The sequence below is a fragment of the Pituophis catenifer genome, unplaced genomic scaffold, assembly GCF_029215685.1.
Source record: "Pituophis catenifer annectens isolate HBS135680 unplaced genomic scaffold, rPitCat1.0.hap2 SCAF_1, whole genome shotgun sequence".
NCBI lineage: Eukaryota > Metazoa > Chordata > Lepidosauria > Squamata > Colubridae > Pituophis > Pituophis catenifer.
In genome coordinates, this window is record NW_027256881.1 from 307,484,933 (window position 1) to 307,506,369 (window position 21,437).

A 21,437-nucleotide genomic window follows, 5' to 3' on the forward strand; every position below is an offset into this window, starting at 1 on the left:
AAATGAGATGATACCTCCCACCTACCAGCCATTTGGAAACCCACCCTCATTGACAAACGAGTCCCTAACACAAAGAATGACACCAGACCCACACTCACGAAAACCACACAGGATGTCACTACCACACATCCACACAAAAAGCAAACCCACACTGATGAGGCACGACCACAAACCAGAAGCCAGACCACAGCTGCATCATTAGCCACTTTAAACCCCTCCAATCCATACATGAAGCAAACTGACACCCACCATGAAGATGTGGCACGACCACGAACGTGAAGCCAAACAACAGCAACGCAGCTCACCAGCTTAAATCCCCTGCAACTCAGACTAACCCGAGCACAACCAACCCCCCACCTAAACAGAACACACTCCTAGCCAATCAGAGCACAGCCAACCCTCATCCAATCAGAGCACAGCCAAACCCCCAACCAATCAGAACACACCTCCACCCAATCAGAACACAGCCAAGCTCCCACCCAATCAGTTCACACCCCCACTGGCAGTTAAAAGGAAGAAACAGCTGCGATCAAGAAGCACCTAGAAGCATGAAGCCAAAAACACCAGCCTGAAGATGACGAATGAGATTTCGTCGAAACGTCGCCAAGACCCTTCTAATTTTACGCGGGAGAAAACCCGAATAACCAAAGACCTACATATACCTATATATACATACACACACACACAGGGGGGGGGGAAGAGAGAGAGAGAGAGAGAGAGAGAGAGAGAGAGAGAGAGAGAGAGAGAGAGAGAGATTTATATATTATATATGATAGCTGAGTGATTTAGAGAAATTAGACCTCTATTTTGTTGCCAAAAGATGACAGAAGTTGGAAATCCTTTTAGCATACCTGGAGATTGTGCTGTTTTACTCAGTAGACAAACTGAAGGCTATCCCTATATCTATGTTAAGCAGTGGATATAAAAAGGAAAGAAATGAAGATTTGGGTGCATACATTGTTATCACATAGCAATCTGATATTTGGATGCACTCCCAAATGCAGCAAAAGTCAATATGCATTTAAAAATCCTGGGATGTTGCAGTGAAGATTTAGCAGCATAAAAACAGGAAATATTTCAGCTACAGAGGAACTGGGTAGGCAGTTGCAAAGCATAACTTTAGATTTTTCTATATCTTGCAATTTAAAAAGCAGAAGCACACTGTTGTTGCTTTTTGCATACAAGTGCAGTACAAGTAATATGAAGAATTATTTATATCTGAGCTGATGAACAAAAGGCAACAGCAGGATAATCAATAGGCTTATTAGTTGTGGATTTCTACATTTATATATTAGAGCCAAAGCTTATATATTGACAATAAAGACATGCTACTACAGACTCACACTGTGAGGGAGGTGCAATTTCCAAATTTGACACATGCATACATACATACATACATCTGGCAAACTCTTTTCCTTTAAAATTTTGTATGACTTCGTCATGACTCTATGTATCATCCTTTTATGATTTTTTTACAGCCACAATAATTAGCTCTGAAGTTCACATAAAAACATTCTCAACTACTAGTCCAATATTGGGGGGGGGAGACAGTGGGGGGGTAATGAAACGATGTAAACTTGATTATATTCCATCAAGTTATCTATGAAAGTTAACTTTTACAACAAAAAGAGGAGAAAGTGCAGTGCCCAAGGGAAACACCTTGTACGCACACAGTTTTTTTTCTTTATTATTTTATTAGATATTTGAGGAGATGACTGTAGCTCAAATTGTAGGAGGTATACCTAATGAGTAACTGAGAATCTTGATAAGGAAAAAAACAAGAACTACCCTTACTTTTAGACATTTGACGATTTTCTTGTTCTTTTTCCATGAACACCTATCTGTCCTATCATGTTGTCAGTTTTGATTTCCAAGTTCAATCCAGTCTCTCTCCTTGGCTTCCAAAACCATTCCTTGTGAGGATTTTCTTGTTCTTGTTTTAAAAACAGCTATCCTCGACTCTCCTGTGGTGCACGGCTATGCTGCTTCCACAGCTAAAAACCTACTTTCTGTTTTCTTGGACCAAATTTGTTGCTTTATCAGCCTAAAAAGATAACCGTTTCCTTCTATTTTGAAAACCACTTCTTCATGTTTCATTCTAGCTCCGTATATGGCGCAACCAGTATGCAAGTTCCTTATTTCCCTGTTGTGTGGTAGAAAATTACAGAAGTTGGAAGGAACTTCCTAATTCACATGCTGGAGATTGATATATTAATAAATCTTATTCTCGGTTTTTATTTTATGTGTGTGTGTGTGTGTGTGTGTGTGTGTGTGTGTGTGTGTGTGTGAGAGAGAGAGAGAGAGAGGGGGGAGATTGTCCATATAGGATTTTGCACTAATGTGTCTCTCTATAGCTGCCACTAAACTCCAAATGGCTGCAGCACCTCCACAAAACATGACTTTAGGATTTCTTTTTCTTATTTGATAATTTACTCTTAACTGTACATTTTATTCTGGATCTGTTTAATGAAATAATTTTTGAATGTAAAATCACTTTTTAAATTTATAAATGATCAGTAGAAGATGGCAAAGGAGATACAAATCTGGAACGTGCCTAATCTTTATTACAATATTTAAAAATAAATTCTTGTTACATTATCACAAATTAAGTTTTCATAGTTAATGGACTGAATTTCAACAAGAAATGCATATAGCAGAATATCACTAAATTAATTCAATAAAAACATCAAAATTTGGAAGCAAAATTGGATTCCTTGAAACTTGATTGTAATGCTAAAAGTGACAAATTAAATCAGATCACCAGGATAAAGAAATTAAAGATTTGTAGACAGGACAATGACGGAAGCCAAATTAAAAATAATGGAAGAGAATTACATAAAAATAATATAATGTTCAGAAGTATACCTGAGGATTTGGGGAAAGAACATTTAGAAAGCAAAATACAACACTTACTCAAAACCTTTCTCAATTTGGATATAAATGAAATTTTGGAAATTCAAACTATCTACAGAATAAGCTTGTGGACAGTACAAAGAACATTACCATGGCATACTTATTGAATTTGCCTATATTAAGATAAAAGAAGCTTAGAACTAAAAAAGTTATATTCCTTTAAAACCTGAAGACACTACTGAGTTTTTATCAGATATACAGGTAGTCCTCGACTTATGACCTGGATATACAGTTAATACTCGATTTACGACAACTAAGCCCAGAATTTATTTTGCTAAGTGAGAAATTTGTTAGGTGAGTTTTGCCTCATTTTACAACTTTTCTTGCCACATTTGTTAAGTGAACCATTGCAGTTGTTAAATTAGTAACACAGCTGTTAAATGAATCTGGCTTCCCCATTGACTTTGCTTGCCAGAAGTTCACAAAAGATGATCACATGACTCTAGGACACTGCAACCGTCATAATATGAACCAGGGTGGATAAAAATCAATGATCAGATTTTTTTGATTTAAATCGGATTTTTTTGATTTAAATCGGATTTTTTTGATTTAAATCGGATTTTTTTGATTTTTATCAAATTTATTTTAATAAAAAACTTTTGGGGTAGATAGTTTTCTATTTAAGATACATAAATAATTTAGTTTATTCAGCATGAAATGGAGCTTAGTTATGTAGCATGAGGCTGTATATTCTGCAACACTGGGACTATCGGTGAGTCAACAGTGGGTCAAAGGAGTAGCAGAGATGACAGTTGCTCTTTAAAAATTATGATTTAAATCGAGTTGATTTAAATCAAGCCTTTTTACTAGTGATTTAAATCATGATTTAAATTGTGATTTAAATCAACTCGATTTAAATCAAATCCACCCTGATATGAACCATTTGTCAAGCATCCGAATGTAAATCACATGACCATGGGAATGCAAAATCATTGTGGCCTGCAATGGGATTGAATCTGACATTCCTGGTATAGGGTCTCCTCATTGGGCAGGGGGTTGGATTAGAAGACCTCCAAGGTCCCTTCCATTGTATTCTGAACATTACACCTAGAAAAAACTGGTACATATTTATGTCTGGTATGTTACTTCAGCATTGTTAAAAACAGCAGTTAATTTTCTAAAAAAAAAATTGAAAATGTATTGATCAGACTACATCTTTGTTTTTCATATTTAATAGCAATACGTGGCTCAACAATTTTGGAAAATGATTTATAACAGAATGAAACAGTTCCAAAAAGTGAATTTCCTTTCTAGTGCTACACTTTTATTAAATACTACGGTACTAAACCTAATATTCCAGTGAGCTATACTGAACTAGCTTTATATCTAGTAACTGCTGCAGGGATATTTTATATTTCTTACTGCAAAGTATATATGGATCTTTCTGCAGATAAATGGATATTTAAATTGTGAAGCTGGCAGGGAAAGTTTTAAGTCTACTGCACATGGCAGCAGCCATCCTGAGCACCACCATGCTCTCAATCGTCATCCATGCATCTTCGTGCACGCACTTGCCTATCTGCTACCCTGTTTGTGAGCTGCCTGGGATTTGCAACTGCCTGTCGGATCCCCTGGTTGTTGGAAGCTGGCAGGATGTTGTGAGGAGATCTTCACTTAACTGTAACAATGCTGGGATTGTCATTGCTAAGCAATGAGATAATGTAATGTTGTACTTTACAGCAGTGCTTAGTGATGGAAATTGCAATTCCAATAACAGGTAGCCCACAAGTTATGACCACAATTGGGGCTGGAATTTCCATCATAAGTAATCATAAAGTGAGTCAGCATGGGATCGGACCCAATTTTTTTATTACGGTTATTAAGTGAATCATGTGATTAAGCATGTCATGCAGTCATTACGCAAATCTGGATTCCTCGGTTGATTTTGCTTCTCAGAAGCCAGATGGGAAGGTCACAAATCAAGATCACATGATTGCAAGATGCTGCAACCATCATAGATGTGAGCTGGTTACCAATTGCCCAAACTGCAATTCATATGACCGTGGGCGTGTGGGTGTGATGTGACATTCATAACTTCAAGGGTGGGTCCTAAGTCACTTTTTCTGAGAAGCCGTGATACTTTGAACTGTTGTTAAATGAATAGTCATAAGTCATGGACTATCTATACCATTGATAGCCAAGGACTACCTGTATTTATTCCAGTTTTTTATCTATTTCCTGATTCAAACTGGCTGAGGCTGTAATTTTTAGCAATAATGATCAGACACATATACAAGAGGCCACAGGCAGCCTTGCAGCTACGGTTTATTCTCCATTAATTTAGAACTGGTAACCCATAGCAAACTGGTATCAAATTCTGGAAAGGTAACTCATTAAATAATTCTTCAAATTCACTCAGAAAAAGGTATTAACAGATATTAACTAAAGCCAAGTAAGTCACATGTTGTTGATTTTGAATTGAGCGAGCAATCTCAAAGGAAGAACACTGGGCAATACAGCAACTGCTACATGATACTACTTTACTAACTTTATAATTTGTTGAGAAATGAATACGCAGCAAAATAATGCCTTTGGATAGTGCTTATGACAACCTACCCAGAGAACTGCAGTTCTAAAGCAGTTTTGAAGTACAAGAAAGAAATGAATTGTATCAATAATACTTTATATGGTACACTGAAAACTGCCAAGACATCCTTGCTTTTTAAGCTAATATGATATTCCATCTACCTAAATCAGTTTTATTATTATAAAATACTATCCACAATAGCTGTCCTTATTAAAAGGCTCTAACATATTTCCTCTAAAAATCATATTTTTTCTAGGATTTGTAGTAGTTTTTTTTTTTAAGTATAAAGGCAAAAAAGGATTCTAAGGATATTATATACAAATTTACAGAAGGAAATTTTATGATGCTGTAGAATAAAATGCCAAGTAAAGAAAATGAAGTTATCACTCATACAGAAGTCATTTTAATTACTGCATGCAAAAAAATTTGTCTCCTGTATTCCATTTATTAAATGTCAGAATAAGAACAGAAACAAACTCAGCTTCATAATGGGAAAGCTTTCAATCTTATTTCCATTTTTAAATCATAATTTTCAATAAAGTTATGATTTATAAACTTTCATAAAGTTCAATCTAAAAAAATTAAAAATGCTGTACATTTATTGACTCCAACCAAAATTACGAACAATTACAACATTAGAAAACCTTTTAATTAGATTTTCTCCTTTCTAATGCTTTCAGCACTTTTAAAAAGTGAGTCATTGCAGAGAGGTTGGTCTTACAATCTCATATAGTAAAATACAGACAATAGCTTATTTGAAGTAGGATGAGACAACCTCAAATTTGTCCATTATAGCGGTGTGACACAATTCTGAAAGAAAGGTTCAAAGGCTCAACTCTTACGGCAAAAAGTAGAATGTATTCAAAATCCTTTAAAAATGGTATCAGCAAAACCAGAAATCTTAACAGTTAGATCTTAACAATAGCGTGGCTAAATATGGTTGTTGGTAGAGGGCACACAAAAAAGGTAGAGGACTCACAAAAAGAATCTCTTCCTGGGTTTTCCTTACCAAAAAAATTAAAATATTTTTTAAATGTTGTAATGGAGAAAATAAGACATCTTGCTCTAGGTGCCCTTTAGACTTGTATTAATTGCAAAAATGTCACTGGAACGAAAGCTAAATACTTTGTGTTTATTTCATGGGTCAGGAGGAAGAATGAGAGAAGGGGGGAAGGAGGGAGATGTGAGTACTTCAAATTCCTCTTGAAATCCATAGAGATCAAAGGTATTTATATTTTGTTTGAATCATGTTGGTTATGTCAAAACATAGGCAAGCATAAATAAAAGCAAACAGAAGCAAAATGTTAAGAACATATCCAAAGACCTCCTTCAACACAACTCATCTATTTCTGCATTTATTTGTATTACTTTTTTTCAATTTGAGGATTGGGTGGTAACTTTGTGAATTCTTCATTTCCTTTGTTAACATGTGCACATATAAAGGATTACAAAGCCTTTATTCTTGAATAGTTCATAACTACACAGAGCAACCGGTAATTTTTTTTTACAGCCTTTTACTTAGTATATTGCTTCTCTTATTACTGAAGAGCCATGACCTGAAAATTGCAAAAGGCTTCTCTCAGTGTAATCTTATACCCACAGAAAAATTTAATCCTGTACCTATTCAAAAGTGAGCTCAAAGAGATCTACTGCGAGGGAAGCAAGTAAAGGGCTGTACTTATTGTAATGCTCCGGGTTTTAGAAAAGTATTTAGACATTCACTTGCAAAAAAAGGAAAACCCAACATCAATACCTTGAGGAATTCTAAAACTGTCTTGAATCACATGATACATTAAACAATGACAACATGGCTTAGAGAAATATGTGAACTCAGACAATTTGTCAAGTTTTATTAAAATTCTGGATGGTCAAAGAATTATTACATTGCATAAAGTTGTAATGTGGTTTGGTGAACTTTTATGTAGTGAATTGTAAAAATGCAAGTTACACTGATTCATGAATCATAGTATTTAGTTTAATAGTTTGCATAAGTCAACCAAGTATATCTTAATAAAAATCATGTGTGCTGGTTCAAGTGTGCTGGGAATCCAATCTCAATGAAATTTTCTATAGCTCCATGTACGTATTACTGTCTTATATTTACAAGTTGCAATAATAACTACCGGTAGTTAATGTATTATACTAACTCAGTGTTTGCTTTATCACGTTTTCTAATAAGTGCTATGCTGTAAATTATTAATAAACCACAATGGATGTGTCTACATGAAGCATTACCCTAGAAGAAATTAACCAGATTAGCTTGATGTATGAACTCAACTACAAATGTGCCTATGTGCCCTCCTTTACGGAGGACAGTTCTTCTTTTGAAAAACTGCCCAGAACTAGTTTATATGAAGACTTGAAGTTAGCACTGAGTAAGTATGTAGATAACCACTTTTCTTTAATAGCAAGATGTACAATATTCTTCTTTTAACTGATATCAATAGTACTATCTTAAGTTAATACAAATAACTGTATTCCTTTATTTTCTTTTTACAATGCATACTGATGAATGGAAGGACAAATAAGCATAATTTAAGGTATATAAGCTATGTGGGAATATGTAAAGAACATTTAATTAAAATATTTAGGAAGATTTTAATTCCTAAATATAAGTTAACATTTACAGCATTTATTACTGCAACGTATCTTGCAGTTTCATCCCAGTTTGAAAATAGATACACCACCATACTAGAAGAATAAATGAATGCAAAATTGCTGTGTCAGAGGCAAGTATATTTCGCAGCCAACTTTGTTAGCATTTGTTGTAATGAATTTTAAAAGGTTTAATTCATCAAAGTTGCCTCCATCCCTAATCATACCACTGGATTAGTATCCTAATGATAGTGATATACAAAATGCTAGTTTACACAAATTTATCCAAGACCATCTTTTTCTCTAAGGCTTCTAACAACTTTTTTTAAAAAATAAACTCAGTCACAGAATGTCCAGGTTTCTTTTTTATCAGTAACTAGCTGATAACCTGGCATTGCCCAGGTATTTCTTTATCCCAATCCTGAAATTGCTTGAGGCGTTCCAAAGTTATGCTGGAACATACATACATACATACATACATACATACATACATACATACAGCGAGCCATTTATATATTTCCTGAAATTTTATTCTAAATTTACAATATTTGTCTAATAAATTATTAGACTGTTTACAGGAAAGAGTTAAAATTCTAAACATTTAATACATACTAAAGTGTATTTTACACACACTTTTATCAAGGTCATGCAGGCTCCATCTGCAGTGAGGCATCTAATGCATCTAAACCATAAGGCTCAATTCTTTACCCAATAAAACTAGAAAAAATTCTTTATCTGCACCAGTTGCCATCTTCATTCTCGTTCCTAATAATTAGATTTCCTTCTGTTTACTCAAGCCCAACAGTCTTTTTTCTATCCCTTTCTCAATGGATTCTGTCCAAGCATTCTAAATAATTAGCTAATATTTAGCAAGAGAACACTGGGAAGCAAAGTGGAATTGTTAACCTTTCTATTAACAACTGAAATCGTGATTTTTTTTTTTACCAGTGGCCTAGGATTTTTTTTTTTTGCATAGGATGCATTTGTCTGAATTGAAAATTCTCGTTTCATGAAACTGGCACTTTAGATATTGAATGGATCACATAAGTTATGACTATATAGAGAAGAAGGGCATGGTTGGCTCAGCAGTTAAAGACCCTAAGCTTGTAAACTGAAAAGCTGACAGCCCAGTTTCGAGACCCAAGTGTCATGTGATGGGGTGATTTTAAAACTTTCAAAAGATTTTAAAATTTATCATAACTTTGAATGGTCATGTGTCAAAGATTACCAGTACTTTACTTTAAAAGCCTTCTCCAAACTGGCACCCTCCAAATATCTTGGTCTCCTTGCAAGCACAGTTGAATCATGAAAGCTGTATGCCAGTTTTCCAACCTTTTGGGGATAGTGATTCTGAAAATTTGTGATGGGCACATTTATAAAATCAGGGTTATAAGAGATTGGCCTATTCATAAAACTATTGTCAATATAACCACAGGCATTAAAACAGAAGAAAATATAAAGAAAAAAATTGCCAGAAGACAAATTATTTGACACTGATTTTTAAGATCTTAATAGAATTTTTGCATAACTCAATGGCATTGTGTAAATATACATCAATATTGATATAGCACTTGTTCTCTATGGCACATCAATTTCCAAAAATTAAAAGGGCCAACTACCTGATCAGCATCATATTTATCCTTGTCCACACATGTATAGTATACATTGTGTGTATGTATACTTTTTTTCTGGCTTTACCTCATTTTTTAATTTATTAAGTAGTTTTGGTTTCATTGCAATGGTTTTAAAACTTTACTCTTCTTCTTTTTAAATTATTTTGGATTCCTCTGGGAGGAAAAGCAGTATAGAAAATAGATATTTTACATTATTTTTTTCCAAGTTAACCAATGTCATCTGGCATTTTGAGTTCTGAGATTTCAGAATGTAATACAGAAGAGATTATCATTAACATTTCCGTACATCAGTTGCAAGAATTATTATTTTAAAACAAAACATTTATGTGTACAGACTCTGTACAGTCTTAATTTATAATTTGCTTGCTCCATCCATCTGAAATGGAAGTTTTTAAACTAAGATAAATAAGCAAATGAGGGAATTTACCAGACTGCAGCTGTTTATATTTTCCTATACAGTATATGTGTATGTGGGCATATTTATACACACATATTCATACACATGTATGCTGAAGAGTCAATGTAGTGCAGGGGTATCAAACTGGTGGCCCACGGTCCAGATGCATCACATGCAGATGCCCACCCCAGATTCGCAAATGGGAAAAACTTCACGAAACGTCACATGACAGCAATGTGATGTGGCGAGTTTGACACCCGTGATGTAGTGTAATGGTTAAAATGATGAACAAGGAGTGGAAAAATCAGGTTCTAGTCGTCTTTTAGACAGATAAACTGATTGGGTGACTTTGGATCAATTACTCGTACTCAGCTGTAGATCAGAAAACTGAAAAGCATCTGTTTACCAGCCTGCACTGGACATTGTGGTTGAATAGAGTATATAACTTAATGAGGAGAAATTCACCCTGCAGCTGATTGAATCAGGCTAATAATGTTTAACATTTGTACTGAGGCTTGTACTGCTTTGTATAAACTTAACAAAATCTATGAACTTGTTCCATATCCTGAAGCACTAGGTAAGTATTTGGGGGTTCTATAAGAAATACTGGAACACTATTATATGCTTATTAATTTATATACAATCATTTCCCCTTAAGTGTAATGAGACTTGAGTCACAATGCACAAACAAAATGTGCCTTTGTATGGAACTGCTAGAGTGAAAGAACACAAATACCACCCTTTTCCTGGTTCTACAGAATCAGCTCTCCAACATCATTTAAGCCATGCTAAGCTTGCTTGGAGGGCTTTCAGTTTAGCCTTCATGTATATGTTATTGAGAATTTATTTTATAAGCTCTCTTTCCTTGGGTATATTCCTTAACTGACTAATGTTTCACTTAAAAATAACCCCCTCAATATTTCAGAAAAACAAGTGTTGCCTAGCAACAACTACTGCAAACTATTTTCAGCAGTATTTTACTTAGGCTGAAGACAAATGTACTTCTTTGTAGCATTGTGATGAATCCAGCTGTTTCAAAACTGAAGGAAACTTTTCCCTCTTTTCCCATTTCAAAGTGGTAATTTAAGAACATACCTACAAAACTTGTAATTTCTCATGACAGTGCTGCCCTATAAACTATATATTTAAAAACATATCCACTCCTATTTTCTATTAAACTTTTTCTGCACCACACATGACATTATATAAGTACATTACAAAGAACTACAAAGCAACAAGCAATTGAGTTTAATCCTCTATTATTGCAGGAATACAAATTAAAGGGCCTCATACAGTTGGGGCACTTTCTTCCATTTGAAAACCTCCAGGGAAAGAAGAACTCACCAATCTCTGGGTAACTGTCTTCATTTTTAAACTGCTTATTACTTTGGAAAGTTCTTTCTAATGTTTTATCAAAATCTGCCTTCTTGTATCTTTGGCCTGTCCAACTGGCGGCCGGATACAGCCTGTGAAGGCCACACCCACCCCAACTCCGCAAAGGCAAATAACATTGCGATACATCATGATATGGCCTCCGATGCGAGCAAGTTTGACACCCCTGACATTGTAACTTAATTTAATTAGTACATGTTCTGTCCTTAGAACATAGATTTGAATGTCTCTTGTAAGACTTCCTTTCAGGTACCTGAGGAGTTCTATCATATCTCCCTTCAACGTCTTAAGGCAAAACACGACCAGCTTCTTTAACTTGTCATCATAGGACTTCACATTCTTCCTGCCCTTCTCTGAGCCTATTCCAGTTTGTCTTAATCTGTAATTTTTGGAATTGAACACAATACTTAACATGAGGCTAGATTAACATTGTAAAACAGAATTATTTCCATTATTTAGAAACTATACTTTTGCTGATACAACCTAATATTGCATTAAAGCTTTTTTGTAGCCATGACACATTGTTGACTTATATTCAACTATCATTCTAAGATAGTTTTCACAAGTATTATTTCCAAGTCACATATAGTTAGCATCAATTTGAAAATGCAATGGCACTGAAAAAAGTGACTTATAGCCAGTTCTCACAGTTATGACCATCGCAGCATATCCATGGTCACATGATCAAAATCTAAACACTTGACAACCAGGATGTATTCATGATGGTTATAGTATCCTAGGATCATGTGATTGACATCTGCAACTTTCCCAGCTGGCTTCGAATAAGTAAAGTCAATGGGGGAAGCTTGTAAGGAGCCTGGATAGCTCAGACGACTAATGCATTGTAATTTAACTCCAGCTGTCTGCAATTAGTAAGTTCAAATCTTGCCAGGCTCAAGGTTGACTCAGCCTTCCATCCTTTCTAAGGTAGGTAAATTGAGGACCCAGTTTGTGGGGGCAATAAGCTGACTTTGTAAAAATATACAAAAGTATGAAGGTTAGTGCTTAACGCATTGTAAGCCACCCTGAGCCTCCGGAGAAGGGCAGCATATAAATCAAATTTAAAAAAAAAATTAATTTACAACTGGGATGATTTACTTAACAACTGTGGCAAAAAGGGTCATAGAATAAGACAAAACTCACACAACCAACTCACTTTGCAACAGAAGTTCCAGTATAATCATAAGGCAAGGACTTCCCATATCCCTCATTTTATATCCAAGCACGTCATTACTGTTTCTTAAACAAAAATATGTGCATATGTCTTTCTTGAATTGTATAATTTTCTATCCATTTTTCTAATCAATCAAACCAGAAAATGCTCAGAACACATTCCTTGCAATTAGCAGTTTTTCAGAAGAGGACTTTTCCATCCCTTGTAACAAAGCATAGCCTCTTAGTAATTTCCCCAAATCCTGCCTTCCCACCAGGTCTCACTTAATTCCACCAGCAGACCCCTGTTTGTATTCCTTTCTCACTTATAGTGCTTAACTCAGCTGCTTTATATTCCTTCTATATCGCTGCTTAATTATCAGGATACATTCAAATACATGCAACAGGCAATTAACAGTTCTCAGGATATACTTCTTGCAATCAACAACTATTCACAGCTGAACAAACACTTCTTCAGAACTATTTTTTCTTCCATTCAGTTGTGTCTGATTTCTCAGAAACTTCCTGGACAAGGCCTGCGGTTTTCTTGGCAAGGTTTTTTAGAATTGGTTTGCCATTGCCTCCTTCCTAGGGCTGGCCTGAGGTCACCCAGTTGGCTTTGTGCCTAAGACTAAAACTTTCAGTGTCCGTTTTTTTAGCCTGATGGTTTAATTGCACCTTCCGTGTTCACTCTCTTATCTTTGCCTCTTCTTCCTGTTGAGATCCAAGTAAAGTCTTGCTAGACTTATTTACTACTGTTATTAGCATAACTACTATTCTGTATAATGATAAGGCTGTCTTTTAAGCAAATTCAAAATAGGAATGCCCATGCCAGGGCTTTTTCATATATGACAAGCACAAATAATTGAAAACCTCTACTATTTACTGCTTTCCTAAGGCCAATGGGTAGTTGACCATTACCTTTCAGATTACTACCCTTAACTGGAATGCCAGTTTACGAATGGCTGCACACTTCTTTGAATATTTATAAAAAGGCAGGATGCACACATATCTGATCCTTCTTTGGGTACGTCTACATTCTAGGCTCTCAGGCATAGAGCTTTATTTAATTCCTTTTTTTGTGATCCTATTCTGTGACCAAATTTTTATTTGTTTTCATTTTCTGCAGCATCAAATGAATTTTTTTTAAACCAAGAGTTTATTTGAACTGCTAGCTGCAGTTCAGCAGTTCAAGTCTCACCGGCTCAAGGTTGGCTCAGCCTTCCATCCTTTGGAGGTGGGTAAAATGAGGACCCAGATTGTTGGGGGCAATATGCCGACTCTGTTAACCGCTTAGAGAGGGCTGTAAAAGCACTATGAAGCGGTATATAAGTCTAAGTGCTATTGCTATTTTAGCATGTTAAATATTTCTGATCTTTGATCAGTGACCCCTCAAATACTGCTCAACTTTAAAAAGGTTTAAAGATTCCCCCTGTTCAGTTGTGACCAACTCAAGGGGATGATACAACACATTTCCGATTCTCAGCTGAAGGAACCTGCATTGTCTGAGAGACACTTCCATCAGCCAGCATGAAACTACGGAACACAGTAACTTTCCCATCAAAGTGGTACACATTTACAGTATCTACTTGCATTTTACATGCTTTTGAACTGCTAGATTGGCAAGAGCTGAGGTAGATAAGGGGAGCTCACCCCGTCACTCAATCTCGACTCTCAAATCTCGACTGTTGCTTTTCCAGCTGACAATCTCAGCGTCTTTAAACACTGAGCCATACAAACTGCAATTCATCAAGAATTTGAAAACAAATAGGTCCTGTATTTTTCTACTTGCTACAGTTATTTTTAGTTTGTTTCTTTACATTGTATGCTTTATGATTTAATCTTTATTTTGTTAACCACTCAAGGAGAATGACTCATGCCAGCAATATGAGAATTCTATCAGGCTTAGCTCAATAGTATGTAACACTGGAAAGAAAAATTAAAAGCAATTCTGCTGGTTAATACAAATATTCCTCCAATCAGTTCATTAAATATTTAGGATATTTAGCACTGCTATTTTCCTTATTAATATAAGAAATGTTTTAAATAAAACTTTATAAACTTCACCTAGCTAAGGATTTGTCCATTTTTAGAAATAAGAGTTTCAGTTAAATCCCTGAAGGATTTATTTATTTTTACCTTCCACATTTTTTTCATAGCAATCAGAACAGTTCAGCAGCAGAAAAGTGACATCTTCAAGTACAATCTAGTGATTTAATGCTACGCATTTAGTAAAGATTTATCAGACTTTGCTATTCCCCCCCCCAATTTTTTTTTTGCAGAAACAACCAAATATATAACCAGCAGAGAGTGGGTAGCTAGTTCCCTATTTCAAACCTCTAACATGAATGTGTAATCTTTTTGCTATTAAGTAATGGAATGCTTAATTAGTAAAATTATACACAAAAATGGAGGACAGTTCACACAGGCTGCAATAGCAAGCACATCAAAGAGGACAGTATTAAGTCAAGGTTAAAGACAAAATACATTTGAAAAAGTACAATGTTCTCTTGGACATAATCTGCTAGTTCAGACTAAATCGCAACAACAACTTTGAATAACAAAGTTATCAGTAAATGTAAGGACTCTTCCTCTGTGCAGAAGGAATGAAACAACAGAAATTTTTTCCCTCTCAATTATAAAGGAAAGCCATTATTTTTTATAATTTTATATGGGATCATCCATGCTGTTTTACTGCATGCCATGCTCTCAGAATCTATTAACATGACAGAATTTAAGATTTAATTTGCAATTTACTATGCTTTGATTTCTCAACATAATTTGTTTTTAAAACACAGATTGGCAATTTGTGGCGCTTCAAACATTGTTGGACTCCATGAGCTTTAACTAACGAAAGTAATTGATGAGAGGTAACAGGTATTGCTATCTCACAACACTTGGAGGGTCACCTTCATCCCATAGCTATTCTTGTTGTAGATAAGCACTTCTATAAAAACACAATTCAAAGTTCACTAATGCAGGGGTCACCAACCTCCTGGCTGTGGCCCACTACCGGGCCGCGGCCTATTTGGAATTGGGCCACGTGAGTGCCTGGCTGGAGTGTGTGTTCGCGTGCTCAACATGCGCAAGTGGCGGATCGGCAGACACACAGCCCAGTTCCCTTCTCCTCCCCCCCCCAGCCGGGCCGCTAAGCTGCAAAGATTGGGAGACCGCTTCATGAATGGAACAGCATTGGGTTTAGTGTACTCTAGAAAATAACAAAAATAAGGAAAAATAATTTTGGCTGCGCAAAGGAAATAAAAACATAGCAAAAGACAAAGCAGTGCATTTGTTTTCATATACACTAATCTAGGGCTTTACTCTCTAAGAAGTGTTTCAGATTGATGGTTTACCTAATCCTAACAGGACTTGATTTAATAATACCTGGATCAGCTACTAAAATATAGAATGTTCCAATGGTGTTATTCTATTATTTGTGAATTGACATTTTAAACCAAATCTTCAAATTACTTCTGGCAGACTACAGCTTCAGAAGAACTTATTACCCACAACGCTGATTCATTGAGAAGGAGAGAAATTAGCACCTTCCTTCTGCAAATGTATTTAAAATCTCACTTTCCAAAGCACAATTAAATATTAAATAGAATGTTTTAAAAGATCTTCTATTCTACCAGCTATTTCAGACTCAATAAACATATTATAACTTCTATTTCTTTGTACTCAAAACTGATTTTTCAAACTTCATATAAGCTTCATGTATTAATGTATATTTGTGTTTATTATGAAAGGACAAAATAATTTTTTGACAAATATTTTCCCTATCTTGGTTTTTTCAAATACAATACAATACAGATCATTTTCTAAGTAGTACATATTCCAGTTTAAGATTACATGATCATGTCATATTAAGCAATGTTTGCTTGGGAACCAAAATGTATTCATCCATCCTATAATTTGTAAACCATGCTTTGTTCCTTGGGATAAGTTCAGACATCACACTAATTAAGAAAAAGAAAATAATGTCTGAAAGAGATTTAAGGCAGTAACTGGCTGTTTTTGTTGCTGTTAAAAAAGAATTCCTGCATATTGGCATTTGTTATATGAATAACTGCCATTAATAAGTTTTGACCTGTATTATGAAGGAGCAGCTACTAACAATATTAAATGATCAACTACCCATCCAGAATGATTAAATTTATAGATGTAAAATCACACTAAATTATTTTGTTTAGAAATGAAATTTGCTTTCAATATGTTTCATCATATTTTCATTTCTTGGAATGTGTACTGTACCACATTTTGATCATTTTCTTACAATAGGTTTTCTACCTCTTTAATATAATATAATAACGGAGTTGGAAGGGACCTTGGAGATCATCTAGTCCAACTCCCTGCTTAGACAGGAAACCCTACACCACTTCAGACAAATGGTTATATCTTTAATGTTCTTGGGTGGCTGCATACTTCTAATCTGATTATAACTATTATTTATATGCATCAAGGTCATCAGGTCAGCAACTCTGACCATAAACATTTTGGAATTGCATAATTTATATACTTTATTTATGTATTTTTGTTACATTTATTTGTCACATTTTTCACCATGAGGCTATCATAGATGGCTTACAATAAAAAATATGAAATTAAAAGAGTGTAAACAAAACAGAAGTAAAATAATAGAACAATGAAATAATGAAAAAAAAAATGAGAATACATCAGTATGATAATAAAAGATGATTGGGTGGAGACCAGAAAATGATGGAGTCTGCCATCAATCCAGAGCTGCCTCCAGTGTGGAACTTTAGTCCTTGTTTAGATCAAGAATGACTATACCAACATTTTAAATTAAAAAAATTAAAAGCGATTGCACAATGCACAAAATACAGTGTTACAGGTCCTTTAACATCCCCTCCTTAATTCACACACAACAATCACAAAGGTTGATTTGCTTACAATAGTAATCTAGGTTAGGGCAAGCACTTTAAAGCTGAGATATTCCTGAATCTTCATTATATGAATACTGTTTTAAATTCTTTAATTCGATCTTCCTCAATTTGATACCCTCAAGATATAGTGGACTACAATTCCTAGCATTTCCATCCAGCAACCTAACACATATGTGTGACAGGAGGTTGCTCTAAACAAAAAAAAAAAAACAATATATAAAAGCATGCATTATTCTACCTGCAAGCTATTTCAATGGACTAGTTCACTATGCAGATCAGCCATATTTTACTTCCTACATCAAATCAGGCAACTTCTAGAAAGGTTGTGGGTGCTTCATCACTGCAGGTTTAAGAAGTGGTTGGATGGCCATTTGTCCAGAATGGAATAGGGATTCTTGACTGAGCAGAGGGTTGGACTAGAAGGTCTCTTTCAATTTTGTTATTCTGTATTAGACATGGATCTAGAAAATTTCATCATAGACACTATCTTACCATTGGTCAGCTTCAGGAAGATACACACGTTTTTAATTAATGCATATGTCACAAGATATCTCTTATTAAGAACAATGATCCTTGAGGCACCGAATATTTATGTTTGAAGATATTTATATTAGAATGAATTGTGTGGTCACTATTTCACTTTGTACTATTTTTTTGCTAGGAGTGTCTCCTTAAAGACTTTGAATGGATTTGGGAAGTATATAGGTAGTCCTTGATTATGATGGCAATTGGGACAGGAATTTTCATTGCTAAATGATGCAATTGGAAAGCAAGGAAGGCGCAGTGAGGGTGAAGAAGGTGTGTAAATGGTTGGTATGTCATGAGCACAGAGAGACAGGGAAAGTATAAATTGGAGGGGAGGGTCAGGGAGAATGTGTGAGAGGCATAAGTCAGGATGGGTGTGCGAGGAAGTGAAGGAATATACTAGAGGTACAATGAAGGTCTGGAGATTGCACTGTGCTATGTAAGAAGTACAGGTTGGGGAAGTTGTGTGAGGGTGCCCCAGAGGCACTGCATGAGTCTAGACAAGTGTAAGATGGTGTGTGAAAGGCATGGTGGGGTCAGAAAGGCTGCACGAGGTTGCATGAGAAGCATGATTCAGGGAGGGTATATGAGGGTGCATAAGGGTGAAATGTGAGTTGGAAAGGGTGCATGGGGGTATGAGGGAGACATGGTAAGAGTACATGAGTGGCTGGCATTGTGATTTATTGCAGTGAATTGCTATTTTCCCTACTGTGCTTCCCATTGACTTTCTGGGGAAGCCAGCAGGGAAGTGACCATGTGATCATGGGGTGCTGCAAACAGTTGTAAGTACAGATTGATTGCCAAGTACCCAAATCATGACCATGTGACTGCAGAGAGATGGCTGGAAGTCTGGGGGCCAGTTGTTCAGAGCTATCATAATTTCAATCGCTTGTAGCTCAAGGACTACCTGTATTAAAAATAGAAGGGTTACTACACAGCATACAAACCCAATTCTCCTTCTGGTCTTCAATTTGTGCAATAGTGATAAATACAACATGAAGTCAATCACACTGCAGATTTCATTACTGAATTACAGAAGAAAGCAGGAAAAGAAGGAAACAGACATAATGTACTAAGAGAATTACAGGGATTTGAAAAGGTCTATCTTGCATTTGCAAAGCTTTAAATACAATAATGTTGGGCTTACTCATATATGCAATTATTATTCATAAAAATTCATAAACTACAGATAATCCTCAATTTAGTACCACATTTGGTACTAAATCATGTGGTTATAACCAGCATGAAAGTTGGAAATTGTGGTCATATGAACATGAGATGCTACAACTGGTCATAAATATGAGCCAGTTGCTATGCCCAAAATGCGGGCAGGGGAGCAACATTTTACAAGGGGCAGAAGTGCTTTACAGGCCATAAAGCACCCCTTCCAAGGCCACTGTAACTCTGAACAATTGTTAAATGACTGATCATAAGTCAAGGACTCCCTTTAGTCAACTTTTAGTGTTAGATGTTCTCAAATTATTTTATATACGTATATATAAGATCAGAAGATATTGATGCCATACAAGCATACACATAACCATTAAAATAGAAATCAAACATAATGCACTCACCTGTATAACTTCTATCCCTCTTTTCCTGGAGAAACAAAAGGAGAAAAAAGAAATATATATATATATTAGGGAAATACACAACCAGTTATAAGTTTAACATCAGTAAAACAGTATTTGGGATGATTTTACCCCTGAGTGATTAAACTTTTAATTCAGCAGGAGAAATCTTTTGATAATTTAAAACGTTTGTGGTTCATTTCTATACTATTTACTGATTTGTGAACAAGTTCTATTAAAGTTAATGGCATTTAGTTTTGAGCAAAGTAAATATTTGGTTAGAAGAAAGTTTTATAATTCAGTAGAATTACAATTCAAGCATTTTACAATGTCAATTTCCAAAAGAAAATATAATAAATGCATCAGCATAAAGCAAAACAACCTTTTTAAATGTCAAGGTCTGTTTAAACTACAATTTAGTAGTACAATTAGCATATTTTATACCACACCACACCACACCACACCACACCATACTTTGCATTATACTATACTATATACTATACTACACTACACTACATTATATACTGTATACCAGTGATGGCTAACTTTTTCCGGATCAAGTGCCCAAAGCGTGTGCGCCCGAACCCCCAAAATGCAATGTGCGCGTGCCCCTGCATGTGCCCCGCCCCCCACACATTTGCATGTGGCCCCTTGCATGCACCCCACCGCTGCATGCGTTCCGCCCCTAAGACCAGTTGGCCAGTGGGATGTGCGGACATGCGAGTGTGCATGTGCGGACATGCATAAATGTGTGCATGCGTGAACACGCATGCATGCATGAACATGCACGCATGCGCAGCAGAGACCCGAACACCAGCTGGCCGGTGGGAGGTGGGGCATCCCAACACCGGCAGCATGGCAAGAGGTAAGATCTTTTTCTTTTGTGAGCTTCTGTCTCGTCATTTGCAGGGAAACAGAAGCTCACAAAAGAAATGCCATGGAGATCTGATCTGGGGCAACAGCCCACGTGCCATAGGTTCGGCATCACGGCTCTAGACCAAATATTTATTCAAAGCATTTCTAATATACAAGAACATATTATGAGTAGTAACTTTTGTCAAGATTGATAGTGAAAGATGATCTGACCTTCAACCTAATCAGGATTCTTTAATGCATAACAAAGCGCATTCTAAATTCTTTTCCTCTTGAACTTGTGATACTCACAGTCTTTCTTGGATTAGATTAAAAGGGCTTTGGCAGTACAAAGTCAGCAAGGCAGAAACCCTGTTGAAGACTCGGTGTAAACTGGATAAGACCCCCCACCTCTTAGTATTTAATTTCGAAGTTTTTCATCATGTAGGGGGAAAGTTAGGAAAGGGAGATTATAATAAAGACAATAAATTTTGAAAACCGGAACTTGAACTGTTGTCCCTTCAAATTTTATAAAGGAATGAGATTACTTAAAAGTCTCACAATGAAGAAATAACTTGATATAAAGTCTAAACCATAATCTCGTTGATTGAAGATTTGACTATTTAAAAAGGAAAATCCATTTTTCTCTTACTATTAGAGCTTGTTATCTAAACAATGCCAAAAAAGAGCTCCGATTCATGATAAATGAGAGATGAAAAAAAACAGAGGAATCTAAATAACTAATCATCCATTGCTTTTGGTAGTGGGATGTTTTGAACTAGATGATTACTTAGTTTCTTTTATTTTTTTTCCGCTGTCAACAGGGTTAACAGTTAAAAATATTTACGGTGGCAATACACACAGGCACAGAGCCAGTAATATCTTTAAGAGGTTCGTACATAATCTACGTACAATTTTATTAATACACTGAAGCATTTCAGTTCTCCAGCAAATGAAATTAAAATGTTATTT

General features: G+C 35.6%; 1 protein-coding gene across 1 annotated transcript in view; it reads right to left on the reverse strand.

Annotated features, from left to right (window-relative positions):
- The window catches only part of ITPK1 (inositol-tetrakisphosphate 1-kinase), a 127,427-nt gene that overhangs the window by 77,100 nt on the left and 28,890 nt on the right, over positions 1-21,437 (reverse strand). The window contains exon 2 of the mRNA XM_070931514.1: positions 19,617-19,641. Within this exon, the coding sequence (XP_070787615.1) occupies positions 19,617-19,641 (25 nt within the window). The remainder of the gene's footprint in view (positions 1-19,616; positions 19,642-21,437) is intronic.